Raw genomic sequence first — 18,880 nt, 5'->3', positions numbered from 1 at the left:
CGAACATTCCCAAGAACGGAACACCTCTACGCTTTCCTAATGTGTGCTCCTGACTTACCGTTAAAAAAAATCAATTGAAAAGAAAATACATCCGAGACGCCATCAGAATTTCAATGGTTCGCCATGCGTTCATGAACCGTTTATGAAGACATTGGTCTGATTACGTCCTATCAGCAACTTTCCGCCATGTGCTCAACCTCTTTTCTCAATTGCCGGTCTCAATCGATCACACAACACACCAGCTAACCCCCATCCACACGAGCACCATCGTCCACCCAAAGAAAAGCACTCCAGTCCCGATCAAAACCGCAGTGCCGACTCTGGCGCCGCTCCCCCTGATCCCGTCAACCAGAGTCCCGGTGCCGAACAGGATCCAAAGCACGATTCCGGCCGCGGCGAGGAGCAGCACGAGTAGCACCGCCGTCAGGATCCTAGCAATGCTCCAGCCCTCGACGAACTCGAGCGTCGCAATGCTATGGCCGGGCGCTATGCCGCCGCCACCGCCACCGGCCAGCCCGAGTTCCGCCTGAGCGATGAAGAAGTCGCCCTTGGCATTGTCGTCGTCGCTGCTCGCGCCCGCAAACGCGGTGCTGGCGGTGCTCGGAGTGCGTCCGGCAGCTGCGGCCGCAGGCGTCGGCGGCAGCTCCCTGTCCCGCCAGGAGACGTCCTTCTGCCGCTGCTGCGCCCTCCAACTCGAGAGGTCCGGCTGCTCGTGCAACCCGGCCAGTCGACTCGCCCACAGCACCCACGCGAACCTGCTGCGACCCAGCCGCGGCTTGCGGAAGTGTGCAAGGAGATTCTCCTCCGAGAAGGTGTCCTTTAGGCCCTGGCTGGCTAGGTAGCGCGGGCTGCGGACGTGGTAAATGCCGCTGGGCGTAACCGCTGAGCAACCGCGTTGCTGCTGCTCCTGGTGCTGAATAAGGGCGTCGTTCCCGCCGTGGGCTGCTCGCGCAGCAGGACAGCAACGTCCGCCGCCACAGGCCGCCGGACCAGGACAGCTCTCGGTGGCGGACCATGCGGTAGTGTGGCCGACGGTGACACGGCGCAAAGAGCGGGCGCTGAAGAAGCGCCACCACCGACCCGCGAGGCTGGCATACTCGACACGGAGCTGCTCAAAGAAGGCGGCATCGTCGAACAGCGGCGGTGGCTGTTCGTCCGGGGCGATGTCGTCGCCGAATCCCCCGGCCGCGTACTTGCCCTCCAGGAGCTCGGCTGGGAGCGTGATTCGTGCGACACGGGACGAGAGTACGCCGCTACGCCGGCGTATGCTCAGAGTAAGAATGGTGTCCTGCGTGGGCGGCGGCGGAAACCCCGGGCTTCCGAGCGTCTTTGGAAATTTTCTGTGGTGGTGGAAGGGGTACGGGGTCCTGATCTTGCCCTCGCCCTTGCTCTTAGGTGGCCTGCTCGTATCGATCGGCGGTGGCACGAGGGAAACCCTCTTCGGCTGCTGAATCTGAGCCATTGGCGGTATCTCAGGGACAGGCGGTGGGAGAGATGTCGCCGAGTCTGACTTGCCCTGCAGCTTCAACAAGTCCCTCCGGCTGAACTCGGACGACGCGCTCTTCCGCCTCACTGAAGAAGCGCTCGCCTGAAGCCCATCCTCGTTCCGTAGCAACGCTTGTAGCGTAATGGCGTGCACTCCGAGTATGTTCTGATCAGTCTTGTCCTGCAGCGATTGCGTCTCCACGACCTCGTCGCCGTCCTTGTCGATTCCTTCCAGCACACCATCACCGCAGCTGACGCCGTTCACTCCAGCTGAGCACGACGCCGCCCTACCATTCAGACCCCCGCTCCTCCCATACCCCTCTGCCATCGATCCGTCCTCGTACTCGCTCGCCGAATACGGCAACACGCTGCTGCTCGCCCTCACCCTCAGGAACCTCTCCCTCTCCTTGTCCCTCGTCGCCTTCTTCTTCCTCCGCTGCTCGCTCAACACTCTCCTCGCCGCAACCGCCAAGTCCGGCGCTCCGAAAGGGACATGCTTTGGGCTGACGCCCTCACTCCTAAGCGTCTGCCTCTGCTGGTGGTGCTGCGAAATCGCTGTGCTCGGCACGTCGTACCTGCTGTAACCGTCGAGAAGCCCTCTGGCGGGACTGTGGGGCGGCGGGCTACGGGCGTCATCGTAATCATCATCCGGTAGCGTGGACGACGCCGGGTGTGTGCCGCACACGAAAGCGTACTCCTCCGGCCGCACGCCCAGGTAAAAAGCACCCTTGCGGTGCACACCGTGCGTTGTAGTAGTCGTGGTCGTCGGGCTCAGCGACGTCGTCGTCGAGTAGCGCGTGAGTGGTCGACCCCGGGCGCATTGCTCGTCCCCACTGCCTTGGTCGGGCATGGACGCCAGGCTGTGTCGTTGCGAGAACGCGAGCTCGTCAGCCGTCGACAGCTCTTCTTCCTCGTCGCTGCTATCATCGTCGAAGAAGTTCGTGCGACGGGTTGTCTTAATATCGTCTTTCAGTCGCGTCTGTATGGTACTGGCGTGATCGTCGGACGATGGCATCTGCGGAGAAGTGGGCGTTGCCTCGTCCATGTCGAGGTATACGGATTTGGTGGGGCTTGCGGGGGCGTCGACGATGCGTGGCGAGGTAGCAGGCGAGCTGGACAGGCGGAGACGGGTGAAGTCCATTTGTTATGGAGGGATAGGCTTGTTCCAGGTTCTCTGTTCTTCCTCCTTGAGGAATGAATCTTGTAGTGTTTTCAAGTGAGAATTTGACGAAGAGCGAATAATGACTGAAAAGAGCAGTGGTGGCACGAAATATCAGGGATGTGGCGACTTGTAGATATCAACGATGGGCTGAGTCAACGAGCGGTGGGAGTGATCCTGATGGCCCGAAGACACCATGTGAATCTCTTCTATCTTCCGACGTGCAAGCCTATGGGACAGAGTGGACAGAGTAGACAATGAAAAACGGCAGGGTGGTCATTTGTAATGGAAGCAGAATAAGAACGAGCGTGAGGAATTGCCTTTTGCAATGGTCATTCAACGTTGATCTCTCTGTTTTTGTCTCGCATCTGAAACCAGAAGGGTACCAAGAACAAAAGAGACGAGGGGGAGTCAAATAAAGCAGCACCGGGTGGGAAACGGCCGGGCAAACGCAAGTGTCGGCCTCTGAATTTTAAAAATAAGGCAGCTTGCCAAACCCAACCAACGGCAGCAAACGCAACGGTTGCAGCGCAGATGTGGTAACGAGTCGATCTCCAGGCAAACGAACTGCAAGGAGTGTTGGAGTTGGTCTTTTCGCATTTAAAAAAGAAGCCTTGGCGGAATGGAGGACTGCATTCCTGCAGAACTCAGCCGCTCCCGGGGAGGGAGGAGAAAGGACGGGGATACGTTACACATGGCAGACAACTCTCGTCTTGGTCCAATCGATGTGCCGCTTCCGCGCGCAGCCTCGTCCAAATCATCCGACGAATTTACCCCCGCAGTAAATGCATACATCACAGGCTGCGAAGAGGATGCGCGCCAACGTGATCGGCGACCGGCCGTAGTCAACCGCAGGTGCTCTATCCTGACCGGTACTTCCTCCTTGCTTGGATGATCCCTCACCGGCGGTCACGTTAGCTTCAGTCGAAGGGAGGATGCCTTCTTGTTGACCGCCATCAGCGTCTGGCATGACGACGTCCTGCTGACTGCTGTCACCGGATTGCCGGGCTTCCGCAGCTCCTGCCAGCTTGTCCGTCCGGACGACAAACTCCTCGTTCAAATAACGCTTGCCGCAAATTCCGCAAAGCTTGGAGATGCCGGGCGCCTGGATAGCGAGGAATGTGAGAGAACAGCGAACTGCGGGTACCCGCATTAGCCTTGACGAGCCAAGATGGATGTAGACCCTGTTCCCAGGTGAACTCACCAAACTCGTGGCCTTGGCCGCATCGCGCCCACGCAAAGCTCTCGAAACCAATGCTGTCGTCGCAGATCTCGCATTCTTCCACGTGCTTGTCCGTCGAGGTCTCCACAGCACCATCGTCCATACCGTCGGTCTCGGCGTCCGAAAGCCAAGGAAGCATGGACGAATAGACCGTCCTGATTTTGCGGCTCGCCTCGCTATCGTTGTAAGACGATCTCGGTAGCTTGAGCACTTCCGTGACCAGCTTCTGAATCGCCGGGGCGTCGTCTGATTGTGTCGTCCCTTTGGGGTCAAAAAACAAGGTCAAAAGGCGACCGTATCGCTGCTTGAGGATGCTCCTGTCGTTGTAGTATACCGCTCTCCTGAGAGCCTGGGCCAGTGATGTCCGTTCTTCGAGATCGAGTCCGTCCGCACGTGCTTCAGGGTACCCGACGACGGGGTCGTCGTCGTGATCGTTCGAGAGGCCCAGAGCCCTCCAGAACTGTTCCAGTATCGTACTACGCACGGCAGATTCGGCCCTGCTTTCTTCAGGCAATTCCTCCAACCAAGTCTTGGTGCAGTAAATCAGAGCCTCCGCGCTCAGGTCTATCAGACATGTTAGCAAGCGGACACCGAGCATGGATGGATCAAGAAACCTTCGACCGGGCACATGCCCCCGCTAGTAGGTAACCTAAAGGCGCCGGCCGTGTCATGAAAAGGCTGAATTCCGATATGAGTGCGTGATGTCGCAGCAATCGTGTACTCGACCATGTCTCCGGGGTGAAAGGAAACACCGGATGCTACCAAGTCGCCCATTGGCGAAGAGCACATAGCCCATGCTTTAGTGTGAGTGTGACCTGCGAGCTCGTTCTCAGCGCTAAAGAGTTTCTCGCTATCACGAATGCTCTGTTGGAAAGGGGGCGTCCGTGATTCGGTGGCTGGCGGGACAGGCAATTTCAGCTCTGATGTCGCTGCCACGGGCGCAGTGAGTTGCGAGAGAAATTGAACTTCCGGTTCGGTTTCGAAGAGGCCGTTGAATGCGCAACCTATTGAAGCGGATTTAGTGATCAGATAGCCAGCTTAAACTCGCTCCTGCAAACAGCCGCCGTTTCATCCAGCCGAGTTACTCACCGGACACGGTATCCCACCTCCCGTCGAGGTCATGCGTCGAGACTGTAGTCTTTGATGGATCCAGACACGGGACCTCGAAGCAGAATGCGCCGGCTTGGGAGAAGGCCACCAAGTAGAAAACGTCATCGCGAGCTTTGGGCATCCAGCGCAGTAAGTGCACGTTTCTCGTACCCGCAGACGAATCCGAGAAGACGTCGGTCTGGTCCAACGACACGTCGGCAGAGAAGGGCGGAATGCGTACGCGCCTCAGATGGACGCTACAGTTAGTCGTGTAAGCCAAGATGGCTGTTGGTACGCCATCAGGATCTATGGTCCAAGGGCTCCACGCAAGATTGCTAATGAAGCGCTGTTCGCTCAGCGTCTCGGCGAGCAAGAACAGGCGTGGACCCTGGTGCATGTCCAGCTTAGGTTCAAGGGAGAAGTGCGCCACTGCGCGAGCAGACCATTTTGCCGACGGAGGGCTGAAGAAACTATAAGGAGAGTCGATGCGCAGAATGACGACGTCATTGTTGTCGTTTGATACTGCAATGAAGCTACCGTTGATGGGGAACCGAGCTTCTTGGACGGAGTACTGTGATGGCGGAGGTGGGCGCAATTGGGGGCTCCACGCAAACGATCTGATGCGTCTCCGCAGCCTACGCCGAGTCTCGCAGTCCAGCTCGAGGCGAAACTCTTCATGAGCGTACAGCTCCTGGAAGTACATTTCCAGCTCATGGTTCAAGATCAACACACGCTTCCAGCTTCTGGTAACTTTGGGGTCCGAGTCCGAGACCCAGAGAGATAAGGTGAGGTTGGTGGTGAGCACGGCTAGGGCACACCTCGCATGCTTTGCGAGGCCAGGTGGAGACCATTCTATGAGGGAGGTATCGCTTGTGGATATCTCTTCGCCGACGGAGCTTGCGCGGAGAGGGAGAGGGTCGATGGGCGGGACTTCGGTCGAAGTGAATTGGTTGGTGCGGATGTGGACGTTGATCCAATGCTGCGTGCCTTGGAGGCCGGTATCTACATCATCACTGTCGGCGCTTAGGACCGGGATCTGCGACCTTGTCAGCGAGTTGGCGTGAAAGGTGGGATTCGGTGCTGACCAGCAATTCGACCGTCTCGCCTGCCGCGAGTGCGAGAATGCAATCGTGCGACCAGGCGAGGCTGTTGAGGCACGAAGGCCAATTGGCCAGGATGATGGCCTCGTGCATGTTGGCGCCTACGAATGCGCAGTTGTCGGCATCTGCGTTGCTGTGGGCGCGCGAAGTTTGACGCGTCGCGGGTGAGCAGCGCGATGACGTTGCCGCGGAAAGTCCTGGCCGCGGGAGGAAGTCACCACGCGTTCAGCCACGATCACTTCGAGGGCTTCACATCTTATTTTCTTAACTATGAAAACAAGAGACAGATGGAATGAGCGGCTTATATGTATTTGAAACGACCGACTACCGAAATCCAGCTCTTGGACTGTGTGGTTCAAAGTATTCTTTTTAATCTTCGTCGGTGTCTAGAGGCTTTACTACCATCGTGGTAATGTAAATAAGCTTGGATTTTCCTCTCGCCAAAGTGTCACGGCGCTTTTAGAATAATAGGTTTTAATGAGAGGGGTACGAAAACACAAGGCGCTGGGGTCGAATACCTGTACAATCTATGGAGGGCCGCGACTTGGCAGGCACGTCGATTGATAGATTGCAGATCCACTCCGTTCAAATCCTGTCCTCCGATGCACTTTCGCAGAGTCATTACTGGGGGCTAAAGGGCAAGTCTTTTATCCTTTTCTTAGAGAAAAGTATTGCGTAAAGTCTACACAGCTTCGTTCTAGTAAAGGCATGGTCAGCATTCCAAATGCTTATGTGATTACTTGGACAGGCTTAAATGCCAGGCAGACAAATTCTATGCGCAATCAGCTTCGTTGATGTATCTTGAACCTCTGGTGTGATCAGCGTTCGGCAAGCGAGTGTGGGATATCAAGCGCACGAGTACGTAGTCCAGATTCAATAGCGCAAAGAAGCTACCTTTTTCATGGCCTGCTATTGGCGGTTTCCCGTCTCGCTAAGCTGTCGGCAAAATGCGGTGGAGTTTGGATGAGATGCGCGGTGTGATACACAGGTGTTTATCATTGGATTACTAGATATGCCACCCTTCAGACATAATTCGATATCCTATGTTGATGGTCAGCCGATGTAATCTCAAGGAAACAAGTCAAGACGCTCACTCGATGAGGTTTCCATCGGGATCTCTGCAATAGACGCTGCGTAACTTGCCAACTGCACCAGTTCTGTCGACGATACCGCCGCCTTCCAAGACCTCGATGCCGCCGCCCTTGAGATCCGCGAGGACTTCCTCCACCTTGGTGTCGGTCAGAAAGCAGAGGTCTCCGCTGCCCGGCTGTACGCTCTGGGCCTTGGGCTCGAATTCACGACCGCTCTGATGCAAATTGATCTTCTGGCTGCCAAAGATGAGAGCATGGCTAGGCGAGACATTAGCCAGTGAGTACCACACACCAAACACGGAGATGAGAAGAACACGAAGTGCGAGAGCTGTGAAGAGGACGGCTGACTTACCGCTCGACCCCAGGATCTTTGGCAGATGTGAAAACCTCATGCTTCATGCCCAGTCTCGTGGTGTAAAAGTCAACGGTTGCGGGAATTGAGCGCACCGTTAAGACAACATGGTCAAGAGCTTTGACCGCGAAGCGGGAAGCCATGGTTCTCTCGAACGATTATTTCCTGATGGCCGAGGATGATGGTGTCAGGTTTCTCCGCATTCGCGTCACGAATCAGATTGCCCCAAATAGACTAGAGCCGGCGAGTGGGCGATCATTCCGGAACCTCAGGTATCAACGAATTCGAAGCAATTCAGATTACAGAGCGGCTATTTGAGACGATTGCGCATCATTCGTCCGAGCGAGAATCGAGTCCTGCGTATTGAGCAGTGTTTCAAAGAAGCAAGTGGTCGTATGCGCCATTTCAGTCGAAAAACAACCCTAACCAGCAAAGAAATGGTATTGTAGCCCTCGAATCTTTTGAGAAACCCGTCGATTTTTGTTTCGTCGTCCAAACCACAGCCACCCCAGAAGCCTCCCCCTCACGATTATTCTTGAGTCATGTAGTAGGACCACCTGAGAGCCCGAAGACGTAAGCTCCATTTGTAATGACCCGGACATACATGAAGAAACCGTGACCTCTGATGCCTGCAAATAAGTTGAATAAAGGGACTCCCGTTTTTGCCCTTTTCAGAAACCCACGCCAGACGTCACCTCTACCGTTCCGAAAGTCACTGCTTACTCCTCGGCCACAAGAGCCTGCCTCTTGGCCGAGACACGCTCCTGCCTCCTCTCGCGGGCAGCCTTGGTCTTGGCACGCTTGGCGTCCATCTCCTCCTTGAGGATCCTCTCACGCTGCTTCTCAGCCTTGGCCTTGTGGATCTGCAAAAAGTGTGAGCACGGGTGGTTGAACTAGAAATCTCGGGAAAACGTACGTGCTCAACGAGGGCGCGCTTGTGCTTGAAGGTGTTACCCTTGCTCAGGTGGTACAGCTCGTGGTAAAGGTGCTTGTCGATCTTGCCGCTGGCACGGTACTTGACGAGGAGACGGCGGAGGACACGGAGGCGGCGCATCCAAAGGACCTGGCTGTAATCCGACCACATCAGCATCCCGCTCAACCATATTTCTTCCGGTTTCCCAAGATCCATGCGACCAATTCGTCCCATCTCATCAAGACCGTCCGAACCGGGGGAGTGCGTGCCTACCTCGGCATACGAGCGTCCTTGGTACCCTTCCTCTTACCGTAGCCACGGTGACGACCGATGCGGCGAGCGGCGTTCAGCTCCCTAGCGCGGCTACGGGAGTGCATGGTAACCGGCTTGCGGATGATGAGGCCATCGGAAACCAGCTTGCGGATGGTCTGGCGGGAGTTGGCGTTGGAGATCTCGTTGACCTCGTTGGGGTCGAGCCAGATCTTGCGCTTGCCGCAGCCGACGACCTGGACGCTGTCAGCACTTGCGTCCGTGATATGCGAAAAACGCGGGAGCAAAAAAGGGTACTTGCAGCTGCCGCCAATCTCTTCTGAGTCTTGAGATCAACCCTACAAAGGAAATAAAGTCAGCGACGCTGTGCCTGGGGGTGTGTCGGGTGCCGCGGGCGGCGGTTGTGGGATTGCAGGTGTGGTGGCGAGGTGAGGATATGGATGAGCGCTGCAACGCATGTGCGACGGTGTTCGAGCATCTCGAGGGACGCAATTCGTGTTGACGGGCTCGCGAAATCGATATAACGGGGTGTTCTCACATTTTGGATGACTGTTGCCGGCTGGTCGATGTCCTGGGTGGTTAGTACGGTCGGGTTGAGGAGAGGAGTTTTGACGCTTCTGTGGGCATTAAGCGGAAGGCTTGGCACCGACACCGGGTCATCCCCGGCGAAACTTTAGGCCCGCCCGGACGAGCCGCCCGCGCCCCACCATTTTTTATCGCAGCCGATGCGCCGCTGGGCTACCTGCGCATTGAACGGCCAGAACAAACTTACTCCGCACTTGCAGCCTGCGCGCTTGGACGTCATGTTGAATCATTTCGAGTCATCTCCTCCATCTGCTCCCAAGAGTTCGTCAAGTGTATTATCTCGAGAGTGTAGCGATCTAGATTTCGGAAAAAAATTATTTTGACTGCTTGGTCTGGGGTATCATGCACAATTCTATCTATGAGCAATGGCTTCAACATCTCGTCGAGATCCATCACTCATCACGCCTGTCTTTGCGCCTGCTCGATCGGTGACTCTCCCGATCGTACCGATGCTCACGGCTCCTTCTCGAGCTATGATGTGACTCACGCCTCTCCCCATCCGGACTCCTGCTGCGTCGTGACCTGCGGCGCTCCCCATCTCGATTCCTGCTCCTGCTTCTGCTGCGGTGACTTCTGTGCTTCTTGTGATGCCTCGCTGACCTAGATTCATGATGCCTTTCATGCCGTGCCCCCTTTTCCCTGGAAGGCACATCCAGACTGAATCCTTCCAACTCGTCCGGGTCATGCTTACTTTTGGATTCTCTATGCGCTGCTGCGTCCATAGTGAGCATTTCTTGCTGTCTTTCGGCCAGCCAGCGCTTTCGATCCCGTTCCGCTTCCTTGAGCTGAACCTGCGCCTTTTTCATGAATGCCAGCGGGTCACTAGCCTCCATGCGCACCCGCTCACGATCCTTACGGCGCGGATCCTCGTTGCCCCACACGTCTTTACCCGGTTCCTCGAGTTCTTCCGCCCGTGATGCATGCTCAGAGCCTTTCGAGGCATTTGCGTACCACGGCTTACTCAGACCATCCCTCCCAGCAGCATTGGCAAAGCGCATGGTGTACTGATCCTCGAGCTCCCGCTTCTTCTTTGCCTCCTCCGCTTCACGCTCCGCATTCTTCTCTGCTTTGCGCGCGGCCTTGTGATCCACCGGAAACAAGTCAATGTGTCCGCTGTGGTCCATGAGAGGCGCATCGCTGGGCTGCTTGCTTTCGTTGCGCTTAAGCAGCTGTTCACGCGTCTCTCGGCCTTGATCAGCAATCTCTCGCGCTACGCGAATATCTCGGTCCGTGTCGTCCTCTCCTGCCAATCTTCTGCGTTTCGGCCCTCTGCTTGCGTCCTCACGGTGTGGTTTCTGCCCTTCCTCGATGAGGTCCGGGGGAGGCGAGGGGGGCTTTTCGCCGCGTAGTATCGCCATCCGACGCGCCGCGTCATATTCATCCATGCGGCGCTCGGCCTCCTCCTCGCGTGCTTGCGCGGCAGCTTCATCGCGGCGGACACGCTCGATGTTGGCAGGATTGTAGACGTTCCATGACTTCTTTCCGAGGAGATGGAGCGGCATCGTGAAGAAGAGGCGGTGGTCGTGCGCGCGTCGGTCACGCCGCGCAAATGGGTCGCAGAAGTGTAAATAAATGGCGATCCGAAGCCGGTAGGATGGTTGAGGCGCGAAGGTTGTCGCGCGAAGAAGATGCGGCGAGCGCTTGCTGGAGCTTGGATGATCGACGTTTGGGCCAACAGGGATGTGCGCCGCAGACCCCGCCTAGGGCCCGTGGGGCAGCAGTCGAATGCCGAACCAAGGCAACCCTATTCATCAATCCATCTTGCGTTCCACATTATTACTTCCTCAAACCCTCGAGACTTTTTGCGATCATACAACCCGCCATGCCGCCCCCTACTCTAGTGGTAAGGTCGCCGTCACCACCTTGGATAGCGACAAAGCTAACCAGCTCCGCAGTCCAGGCTGAAAGTACAGCTTAAGCTGTCGATATCACGCCTGCGCATGACGCAGCAGAAGGATACAGCGCTCGCAAAGCAATCGCGACGCCAGATGGCGCAACTGCTCGAAGTTCGTTCCCCCCATAAATCTACATTCCAGTCCAATCCGCCCGGCGCTACGTCACCAGCATCGTCCTACCACTGACGCGATTCCTTCCAATCCAGCAAGGCAAAATCGAATCCGCCAAAATCCGCATCGAGAACATCATCCAGCAAGACATCACGACCGAGCTGCACGAGATCCTCGAGCTGTACTGCGAGCTGCTGCTCGCGCGGTCCCAACTGCTCGACCCGCCGAGCTCGTCCTCGCCGCTGCTGCGCCCCACGTCGCCGTCACACTCGGCACAATGCGACCCGGGTCTCGAGGAGGCCGTCCGCAGCCTCATCTACGCCGCGCCGCGCACCGAGGTCAAGGAGCTACACTCGGCACGCGCGCTGCTGGTCGAAAAGTTTGGCAAGGAATTTTCGCTGAGCGCGATGGAAGGCGAGGGCGTCGCCGAGCGCGTGCTCAAGAAGCTCAAGGTCGAGACTCCCGCACCCGCCCTCGTCGACGCGTACATGCACGAGATCGCGCGCGCGTACGGCGTGCACATACCGGGCGAGCCTGAGGAGGCGGAGGAGGACGACGAAGGCGGCGCGGACGACGACGAACCGGGCGATGGGGAGAAGGTCAAGGCGCTGGAGGCGCCGCTCGAAGCGGAAGACTTGACCAAGGCCACGCCGCCGAAGAAGTTGGGTCCCGCAAGCCCGTTGAGGATTGCCCCGCCGAGTCCCAGCTCGGAGAATGTGGCGCCGAAAGTCAAACTTCCGGGGCCACCGGAGTTGAAGCCAGGTGGGAAGTTAAAGAAGGTGGAGGAGGAGGGTAAGAAAAAGAAAGACGAGGGGCCGGGGGGAAAGATACCCGATGTGGATGAGTTGGCGAAGAGATTTGCGGCGTTGAAGAGGTAGTAGTCCGATAGACCAGATGGCATGTGTTAGTGTATGGATGAAGCTCGGAGCAAAATGGAGTAAAGGAATTATATCATTTGTAAGATGTATGATTAACTACATCTAGAATATTGCAGAAGATGAACACCAAACCCAGCCGTGTGTCTGGCATTACCGCCAACGATGGGCTGAGTGGAGCATGTCCCGACAAAGCCAGGCTCTTCTGCTGGGCGATGGAGTCTCCGGTGTTCCACAGCTCTCAGGAGCTATGCAACGCTTGTACACATTTCACCACTCCATGGAGGCAAATACTCTGATTAAGTTTGAATGTGCAAGGCCGACGGCCGCCCAATTATGAGAATCGATTTTCATCGTAGTCAACAGCTAAACGTCCTACGTACTGAAGCCGAAAGCCTCCAAAGTTGCGTAGAAAAAAGTACTTCAGGAATGCTAAATTTTCCAGTAAAAAGGATATAGTTACCGAATCCCCCTCCAAAAAAAAAAGTCTCATATTATGCTCTCTGTCCCAGCTCACCCGCTGCGCAACCTTTATTAACCCCATGATTGTATGCGCAACAAGTTTGTTCTGACCGCGAGGTTCCAATGTATCATTATCGCATATAGCCGACCGCTGGATTCAGGTTATCAAGTGGAAGGAATAATTACAAAACACCATACTCCATCGAGAGCGCAGACTCCAAAACAAATGCCGCTCCTAACAATTGGTTGGAAAGAGGTCGAGATTAGTAGAATGAACGGAAAGCATTCAAACAGCTGTGCCTGGAAGGGGTGGTGGCATGGCCATCTCTTTCGCCTTGTCGTTTTCGAGTTTGCGGAGTTCTCTCAGGCTGCCAAGAGGTCAATATCGTCATGGAGAAGGCTTCGAGGAACCCAGGTCTTACCTTTTCGCCTTCTTGAGGGCACCGAAGCCGCTGAACCATTTCTTCACGCTTCTGCTCGTGGTTGGCCGCTGCTCGATGCTTTCCTCTTTTGTGGCGCTGCTCATGCTGGCGCTCTTCCCGCTCTTGTCGGCCCCCGGGCTTTCTTGGCTGTGTACTTGGACGACCGGGGCTTGTTCGTGGTTCAGGAGGCCATTTTCGGCGGGCGGCGGCAGCGCCTTGGAATGCCCGTTTCCGTTCGTCACGGCCAGGTCCCGCATATCCGCCTCTATGTCTCCGGTCAAGGACTCGTCGTCGTACTCTTCCTCGAAATACTCGTCCTCATCTTCGGAGACGGAGGGGGGGAGGCGCTCCGTGTCCTGGCACACGACGACGAACCAGCCGACCTTCTCCCCCGGAGCGATCTGGTCGCGCAGCTCGGTGATGGAGGCCCATTGCTCATTGGGCACGCCGCGGCCCATGATCTCGCCGACCTCGACGCCGAGCTTGATCTCCTCGACCACATCGGCCACGTAGGCGTAGGGCTGCACGTTGTCTCCCTTGTCGGCCGTCTCGACGTCGAACTGCTCGATGAATTGCAGGTCGGGCAGGCCTTGCATCGCGTTCCCGTACTTTTGCCTGAAGTTCTCCCGGATACAGGCCACCGTGGCGGGCGCCATGAGCCATTCGGCGGCGGCATCGTCGAGGTTCTGGAGGATGATGTGGATCCGGATCAGGTTGCGGGGCCAGCGGAAGCCGTGCAAAAGGTACGTTGGCATGGTCAACGGGAGGCGTGAGCAATTCGAGATGTGAGGGCGAGGCAGGTGGAGTGAGGTGAGCGGCGAGCGTCAATTATCAGGCGACGCTATAGGCGGCAGCTTATTGGATGTGGACGGCAGATGGGAGTGTCTCGTCTGGCGCAAGTGCTCCCGTCCCTCCTCCTCCAGCAGCGGGCAAGAGGCGCGTTGCACAGATTGACAAGATGGCTGCTTCTTCAGCGCATGAAGGTGCGGGAGCGCTGCATTTCGGGTCGTACGTATGACACTGGCGCCTCCCAGAGCGGAAGTGCGGCCACTCGCGATGGCCAGTCAATGGTGGCGGCGGGGCAGGCGGCGTGTGCAGGGCGAATTGGCGCGGCGGTCGAGGGCGTGGTGGGGAATTGAAGCACGAGAGCTGCGATGTCAGCGGGCCGGCCGTTGCTGGGATGGAGGAGATGCGATGCGAGGGAGGCGTCTACTCCGATCGATAAACTCTAGGAAGGCCGGCCCGGCTCCGCTTAGCTGCACGCGGCGTCAGTGCCCCTGCGCTTCCTTGGCCGGTGCGCGCTGATCTGCTTGCCCAGACCTCCGACGCCACCCCAACCCCTTCCCTTGCGCGCTCTCTCTCTCTCACTCATGACTTACGCCAAGCAGCCCGCAGCTCCAATTATCGAGAACAAGTCTCAGACAGGCAAATGTTCTCCGTGCTCTTGGAACCAGGAGATCCATCCCACCGTCTCCCACCCAGTCTTGCAAGCGATCCAAATATGCAAGTATACGTCTTGTCAGCCGTATTCAACTGCTCTTATTTGCTCGTCAAATTTACGCTCAAATTGAGGGAGAATCTGGTACGTGCACCCTTGGCGCAAAGCAGTGGTATGTGTATATCTGGGTGGGAGACGGTACATCTAAGGTGCTTTTCGGTTATAAAACGTATGCCCGCACCCGAACGACAGTCAACCTGGATCCTGGAGCGTCAACTGCAGCGAGAAACGAAGTTACCCATACAAACTTAAGGACCATCCGACCGCTAATAGTAGGCGTAGTCTTGTGCATTTTGAGAAAAGGCTGCAACTTGCTGTCTTGTTCGCCCTCAACACCTGGCATGGTTCATACATATACTGAGCCCGTCGCAAGTCTCGCATGCGAAAGGGCTCATGTGCTACAGCGTCATGCATCCTTCCTTTGCCTTTTTACCAAAACGAGCCGTCACCGCATGTACATGTCAAAGCCATCGCCCTTTTGACATGTAGCATTTCTGAGAGCAGTCCCTGCCTGCCAGAGCCAAAGGGAAACGGTGACGCCCGAGGTTGGATCAAGATTTCAACCACGCCCACAACCCTGCAACTCACCACAGAGCACTATCTCATCTCGCATCAGTGCAGAGACGGTCTGGACCCGCTTCGGCACTACCCTTACAAAAAAATTTCCGCATAGTGGACCGGCACAACATCGGCCGCCCTCTCTCCTCCGCACTCGCTCTCCCTCCGCCACAAAACGTTCTAGCCATGCATCCTCATGCAGACGCAAGGAGCAAAAGAGATGCGTCGGCCGGGAATCGAACCCGGGGCTGATCGAAGCTGGGTGTTGAGCTCCCGGGAGCACTCGTGGGATGAGATACTCCTGTGAGGACTGCAACTTCTTGGCAACGATCAATTTTACCACTAAACCACCAACGCTGGAAGCCATTGTACTGGCTGTTGAAGATATAGGATGGCCGGGAATCATTATGACAAGAAACCCAAAGCAAGACGACGCGCTGGCGGGTGATTTCTGCTCTCAGCAAGCAACGAACTCCTATTCCTCGTCCCCTTATTCGTTCCACGATAGACTACGTGTGCACTAGGAATATCTCTTGGCTTGCGGAGACCCTCGTTTCTTATTGCCGGGGAAGTGGGAGAGAAAGTCGCAGACAATTTTTGCCCAGGTTATCCAGGAGAGACGGTCGGGGACCAGGCCGTGTTCTCTTGCTATGCGCAGGTCGCATTCGTGGTTGATTAGCCAGGAGTATGACTACAGTAGGCCGCAAGCGCCTTTGTACAGCCTGTCGCTGTGGCATAGCTGCGTCTTCCACACGACGTAGTCTGGCAGAAATGAGGGGAGGTGCTTGATGCATATGTTGCTCTCTTCAAAGACGAGGTGAGAATTTGGATCCTCTATAAGGAGGATTGAGCGCTTCAGCAAAATTTGGACGTGCAGCGGATGAGCTGATCGGGAAACTCCTGCGAGCCAGAGATGCCTGCGGACAGTGTTGATTTTCGGAGTGAGCGGTTCCGTCTCGAATAATAGCAGGGCTCTAGAATATAGCGCAACTATGCCCCAGCTTTGCTTTGGAAAAATAACATATGTGGGTAGTTGAACCTATCGTCCGGACGTATTTGTAGAATTCTTAATTCGACATTCTCGTCGGGACGATAGCTTCAACTACCCATGACGTGAGCAAAATAAAAACAAATCCACGGTAGCCATCGGCTGCGAGAAGGGACTGTATTGGGTGACCTGACGTTTGTTGCTCAGCCTTGCGGCCCTGTCAAGTGGCCGATCTTGCTGCATCGAGGTGCTTATGCGCGTCGGGCTTTAATGCAAGCCTTCAGTCCTACAAGCCTTCAGTCCTACAAGCCTTCAGTCCTACAAGCCTTCAGCCCTACAAGCCTTCAGCCCTACAAGCCTTCAGCCCTACAAGCCACAGTGCGAATAAGACGTCAGCGTGTTCCCAGGTAAGCTATTATTTGGGCTTCACCTTGAAGCTGTCATGTACTCTTGTCCAGTGCAAGTCAGGTAGGCCATAGGACACACTTAGCGAGACTGTAGTCAGGTTATGCTGTTTTGCAAACTATAGCTACGATTCACCCCATTGACCCAATGTACAAAGATCGTCGTGTTATCGTAAATTCATGTAAGGTGTGTGCACTAGTTTTCCTTCGATCTGTAATCAGTACTGACCCTCCAGAGTAAAAGTTCCCGTCTTGGTGATGAGATATTCATTGATAGCAACATCCTTTCCAGACTCCTTTCCATAGCCCGACTCTTTGATGCCACCAAAAGGTGATTCGGCGGCGGAAGAGTTGCCTGCAAACTATGTCAGCGAGATTTAATAATTCCAAGGCGTTCAGCACTCACCAGTGTTCATCCCTATCATCCCGGCTTCCAGATTCTCCAGCATTCGCCACATGCGATCCACATTCTTGGTGAAGCAATACGACGCCAACCCCATACTCGTGTCGTTTGCCGCCTTCACCGCCTCCTCCTCGGTCTCGAAGCGGTAGATGGCTGCCACGGGGGCGAAAATTTCCTCGCACGAGACCAGCATATCCGGCTTCATGTCGGTCAGGATGGTCGGTTCGAAGAAATACCCGCCCTTGCCCTCGACCCGCTTTCCACCGGTGACGACCTTTGCCCCCTTGTTCGCCGCATCCTTGACTATCTGCTCGGCCTTGTCAAGGCCTCGAGGCGTCGTGACTGGGCCCATGCTCGTCCCGTCGGCAGCACCATGGCCAATCTTGAGTTTTGCCGTCTCGGCGTGGAAGCGCTTCACGAATTCATCGTAGATTCCGGATTGGACGTAGATACGATTGGCAGTGATGCAGGCCTGGCCAGCGTGGCGCCACTTGAGGGGGCAAAGCTGGGCCATTGTCTGGTCGAGCGAGGCGTCGTCGAAGACGAGGACGGGGCAATTGCCGCCTAGCTCGAGCGTGACCTTTTTCAGGCCGTCGGCAGCATTGCGTGCGACAATCTTGCCGACGCGCGTGCTGCCTGTAAAGGATATCTTCTTGATAAAAGGATGCCGGGTGAGTGCTTCGGACAGCTCGGGCGTCTTCTCGAGGTCGGTCGTCAGCACGTTAAAGGCGCCCGGTGGGAAGCCAGCCTTGGAAGCCAGGTGAGCGAGCGTCAGTGCTGTGAGCGGCGTCTCGGGCGAAGGTTTGACGATCATGGTGCAGCCAGCAGCCAGAGCAGCACTGGCCTTTCGCAACACCATGGCGATGGGAAAATTCCAGGGGACCAAGGCGGCAGCCACGCCGATGGGTTGCTTGACGGTGAAGACGCGGCGGTTGGGCAGAGCAGGGGAGAAGACGGTGCCCTGGATGCGCTCGGCCTCACCCGCAAACCACCAGGTGAAGCCGGTCGAGTAGTCCAGCTCCCCGTATGCCTCGGCCAGCGGCTTGCCCGTCTCGTACGTCAGCAGCGTGGCCAAGTCGTCGCGGTTCTCACGGATCAGCGAGTCCCACTTGAACAGCATTTGGGCCCGCTGGCGGGGCGTGAGCTTCTTGAAGCGTTCGAAGCATGAGTGCGCGCTCTGCACGGCTGCGTCGACATCGGAGGCGTCATTGGTGGGGCAACTCGTCCAGGGCTTGCCCGTGCCCGGATCTGTTTGGTTGGCAGCGGTTCTTTGGAGTTGAAAAGGCATAAATTCAAGCGGGGTACGAAACATGAAATCATTTGAAGCGAAAATGGATTCTCAAGCTCGCGTCCAAAAAGACGAGGTCAAAGTCTGCTTTGGGGATAATCACTCTAAGACTCGGGGTAGATAAGACACGAAATTGGGACTCACCGACGACTTCAAAGGTCGCCCCAGACTTTGAGTTCGTCCATTCGCCGTTGACGTAGGACTGGTTGTGGAAGAGGTCCGGATTCTTGAGCTGCACTCGGCGGGGCGCGTCAATCCCCCGCAGGCAAGCGGGCGGAGAGAAAGCAGAGACGAACCTTGAACGGGAGCTGGTGGGTAGAGCCCATTTTTATTGCCCTGGGGTTGTTTTGGTGGCGTGACGGAGGCAAGCGAGGGAGCTTTGGCGGGGAAGGTGGCTGCCACGGTGCTGCTTTATGACCATTGGAGCTGCGTTCCACGACCCCAATGCGGAGAAGGAGGGCCCGCTTCCAAGCACCCGATTCGGCCAAGGCAAGGCGGGGATATCGTTGGGGGCGGCGGGGTCGACAGCCGTTTAAGAAGTCGTGACCGGCATTTTGCTCGACCCCTCACCACGCCGCCAGCCACATCTGGATTTTAGTGGCCGCAAGCACATCGGTGCACCAAGACGTCGTTGGAGAACTCGTGAGGACTTGGTATGCGGCCGAGGTTACGCTATGCGGGGACTGCGGTTTATATTGCGACCGGACGAC

General features: G+C 56.4%; 7 protein-coding genes across 7 annotated transcripts; 1 reads left to right on the top strand and 6 right to left on the bottom strand.

Moving 5' to 3' along the window:
* Positions 1–226: 226 nt before the first annotated feature.
* LTHEOB_12094 (uncharacterized protein) lies at positions 227–2,626 on the bottom strand (the record flags this gene model as incomplete). Its single annotated transcript, XM_035508923.1, has 1 exon — positions 227–2,626. One exon carries the CDS (start codon positions 2,624–2,626, stop codon positions 227–229), a length of 2,400 nt encoding a protein of 799 aa, XP_035365355.1.
* A 775-nt stretch (positions 2,627–3,401) lies between these two features.
* Positions 3,402–6,148, bottom strand: LTHEOB_12093 (Short-chain dehydrogenase/reductase SDR; the record flags this gene model as incomplete). The annotated part of the gene is made up of 4 exons (XM_035508922.1): positions 3,402–3,781; positions 3,849–4,430; positions 4,956–5,991; positions 6,041–6,148. The coding sequence occupies 4 exons, from the start codon at positions 6,146–6,148 to the stop codon at positions 3,402–3,404; spliced, it is 2,106 nt and encodes a 701-aa protein (XP_035365354.1).
* Positions 6,149–7,077: 929 nt separating this feature from the next.
* Positions 7,078–7,641, bottom strand: LTHEOB_12092 (Glyoxalase bleomycin resistance dioxygenase protein; the record flags this gene model as incomplete). The annotated part of the gene is made up of 3 exons (XM_035508921.1): positions 7,078–7,096; positions 7,150–7,404; positions 7,499–7,641. 3 exons carry the CDS (start codon positions 7,639–7,641, stop codon positions 7,078–7,080), a joined length of 417 nt encoding a protein of 138 aa, XP_035365353.1.
* Positions 7,642–8,217: 576 nt separating this feature from the next.
* LTHEOB_12091 (Homocitrate synthase) lies at positions 8,218–10,768 on the bottom strand (the record flags this gene model as incomplete). Its single annotated transcript, XM_035508920.1, has 6 exons — positions 8,218–8,361; positions 8,415–8,565; positions 8,685–8,917; positions 9,220–9,298; positions 9,754–9,866; positions 9,917–10,768. 6 exons carry the CDS (start codon positions 10,766–10,768, stop codon positions 8,218–8,220), a joined length of 1,572 nt encoding a protein of 523 aa, XP_035365352.1.
* Positions 10,769–11,088: 320 nt separating this feature from the next.
* Positions 11,089–12,150, top strand: LTHEOB_12090 (uncharacterized protein; the record flags this gene model as incomplete). The annotated part of the gene is made up of 3 exons (XM_035508919.1): positions 11,089–11,109; positions 11,162–11,272; positions 11,368–12,150. The coding sequence occupies 3 exons, from the start codon at positions 11,089–11,091 to the stop codon at positions 12,148–12,150; spliced, it is 915 nt and encodes a 304-aa protein (XP_035365351.1).
* A 745-nt stretch (positions 12,151–12,895) lies between these two features.
* On the bottom strand, positions 12,896–13,786 carry LTHEOB_12089 (Developmental regulator protein; the record flags this gene model as incomplete). Its single annotated transcript, XM_035508917.1, has 2 exons — positions 12,896–12,977; positions 13,032–13,786. 2 exons carry the CDS (start codon positions 13,784–13,786, stop codon positions 12,896–12,898), a joined length of 837 nt encoding a protein of 278 aa, XP_035365350.1.
* Positions 13,787–16,697: 2,911 nt separating this feature from the next.
* LTHEOB_12088 (Succinate-semialdehyde dehydrogenase protein) lies at positions 16,698–18,496 on the bottom strand (the record flags this gene model as incomplete). Its single annotated transcript, XM_035508916.1, has 4 exons — positions 16,698–16,834; positions 16,886–18,130; positions 18,315–18,402; positions 18,467–18,496. The coding sequence occupies 4 exons, from the start codon at positions 18,494–18,496 to the stop codon at positions 16,698–16,700; spliced, it is 1,500 nt and encodes a 499-aa protein (XP_035365349.1).
* Positions 18,497–18,880: the final 384 nt, after the last annotated feature.

Source organism: Lasiodiplodia theobromae (assembly GCF_012971845.1).
Source record: "Lasiodiplodia theobromae strain AM2As chromosome Unknown scaffold_57, whole genome shotgun sequence".
Lineage (NCBI taxonomy): Eukaryota > Fungi > Ascomycota > Dothideomycetes > Botryosphaeriales > Botryosphaeriaceae > Lasiodiplodia > Lasiodiplodia theobromae.
This window is presented reverse-complemented; position numbering and strand designations above follow the sequence as displayed.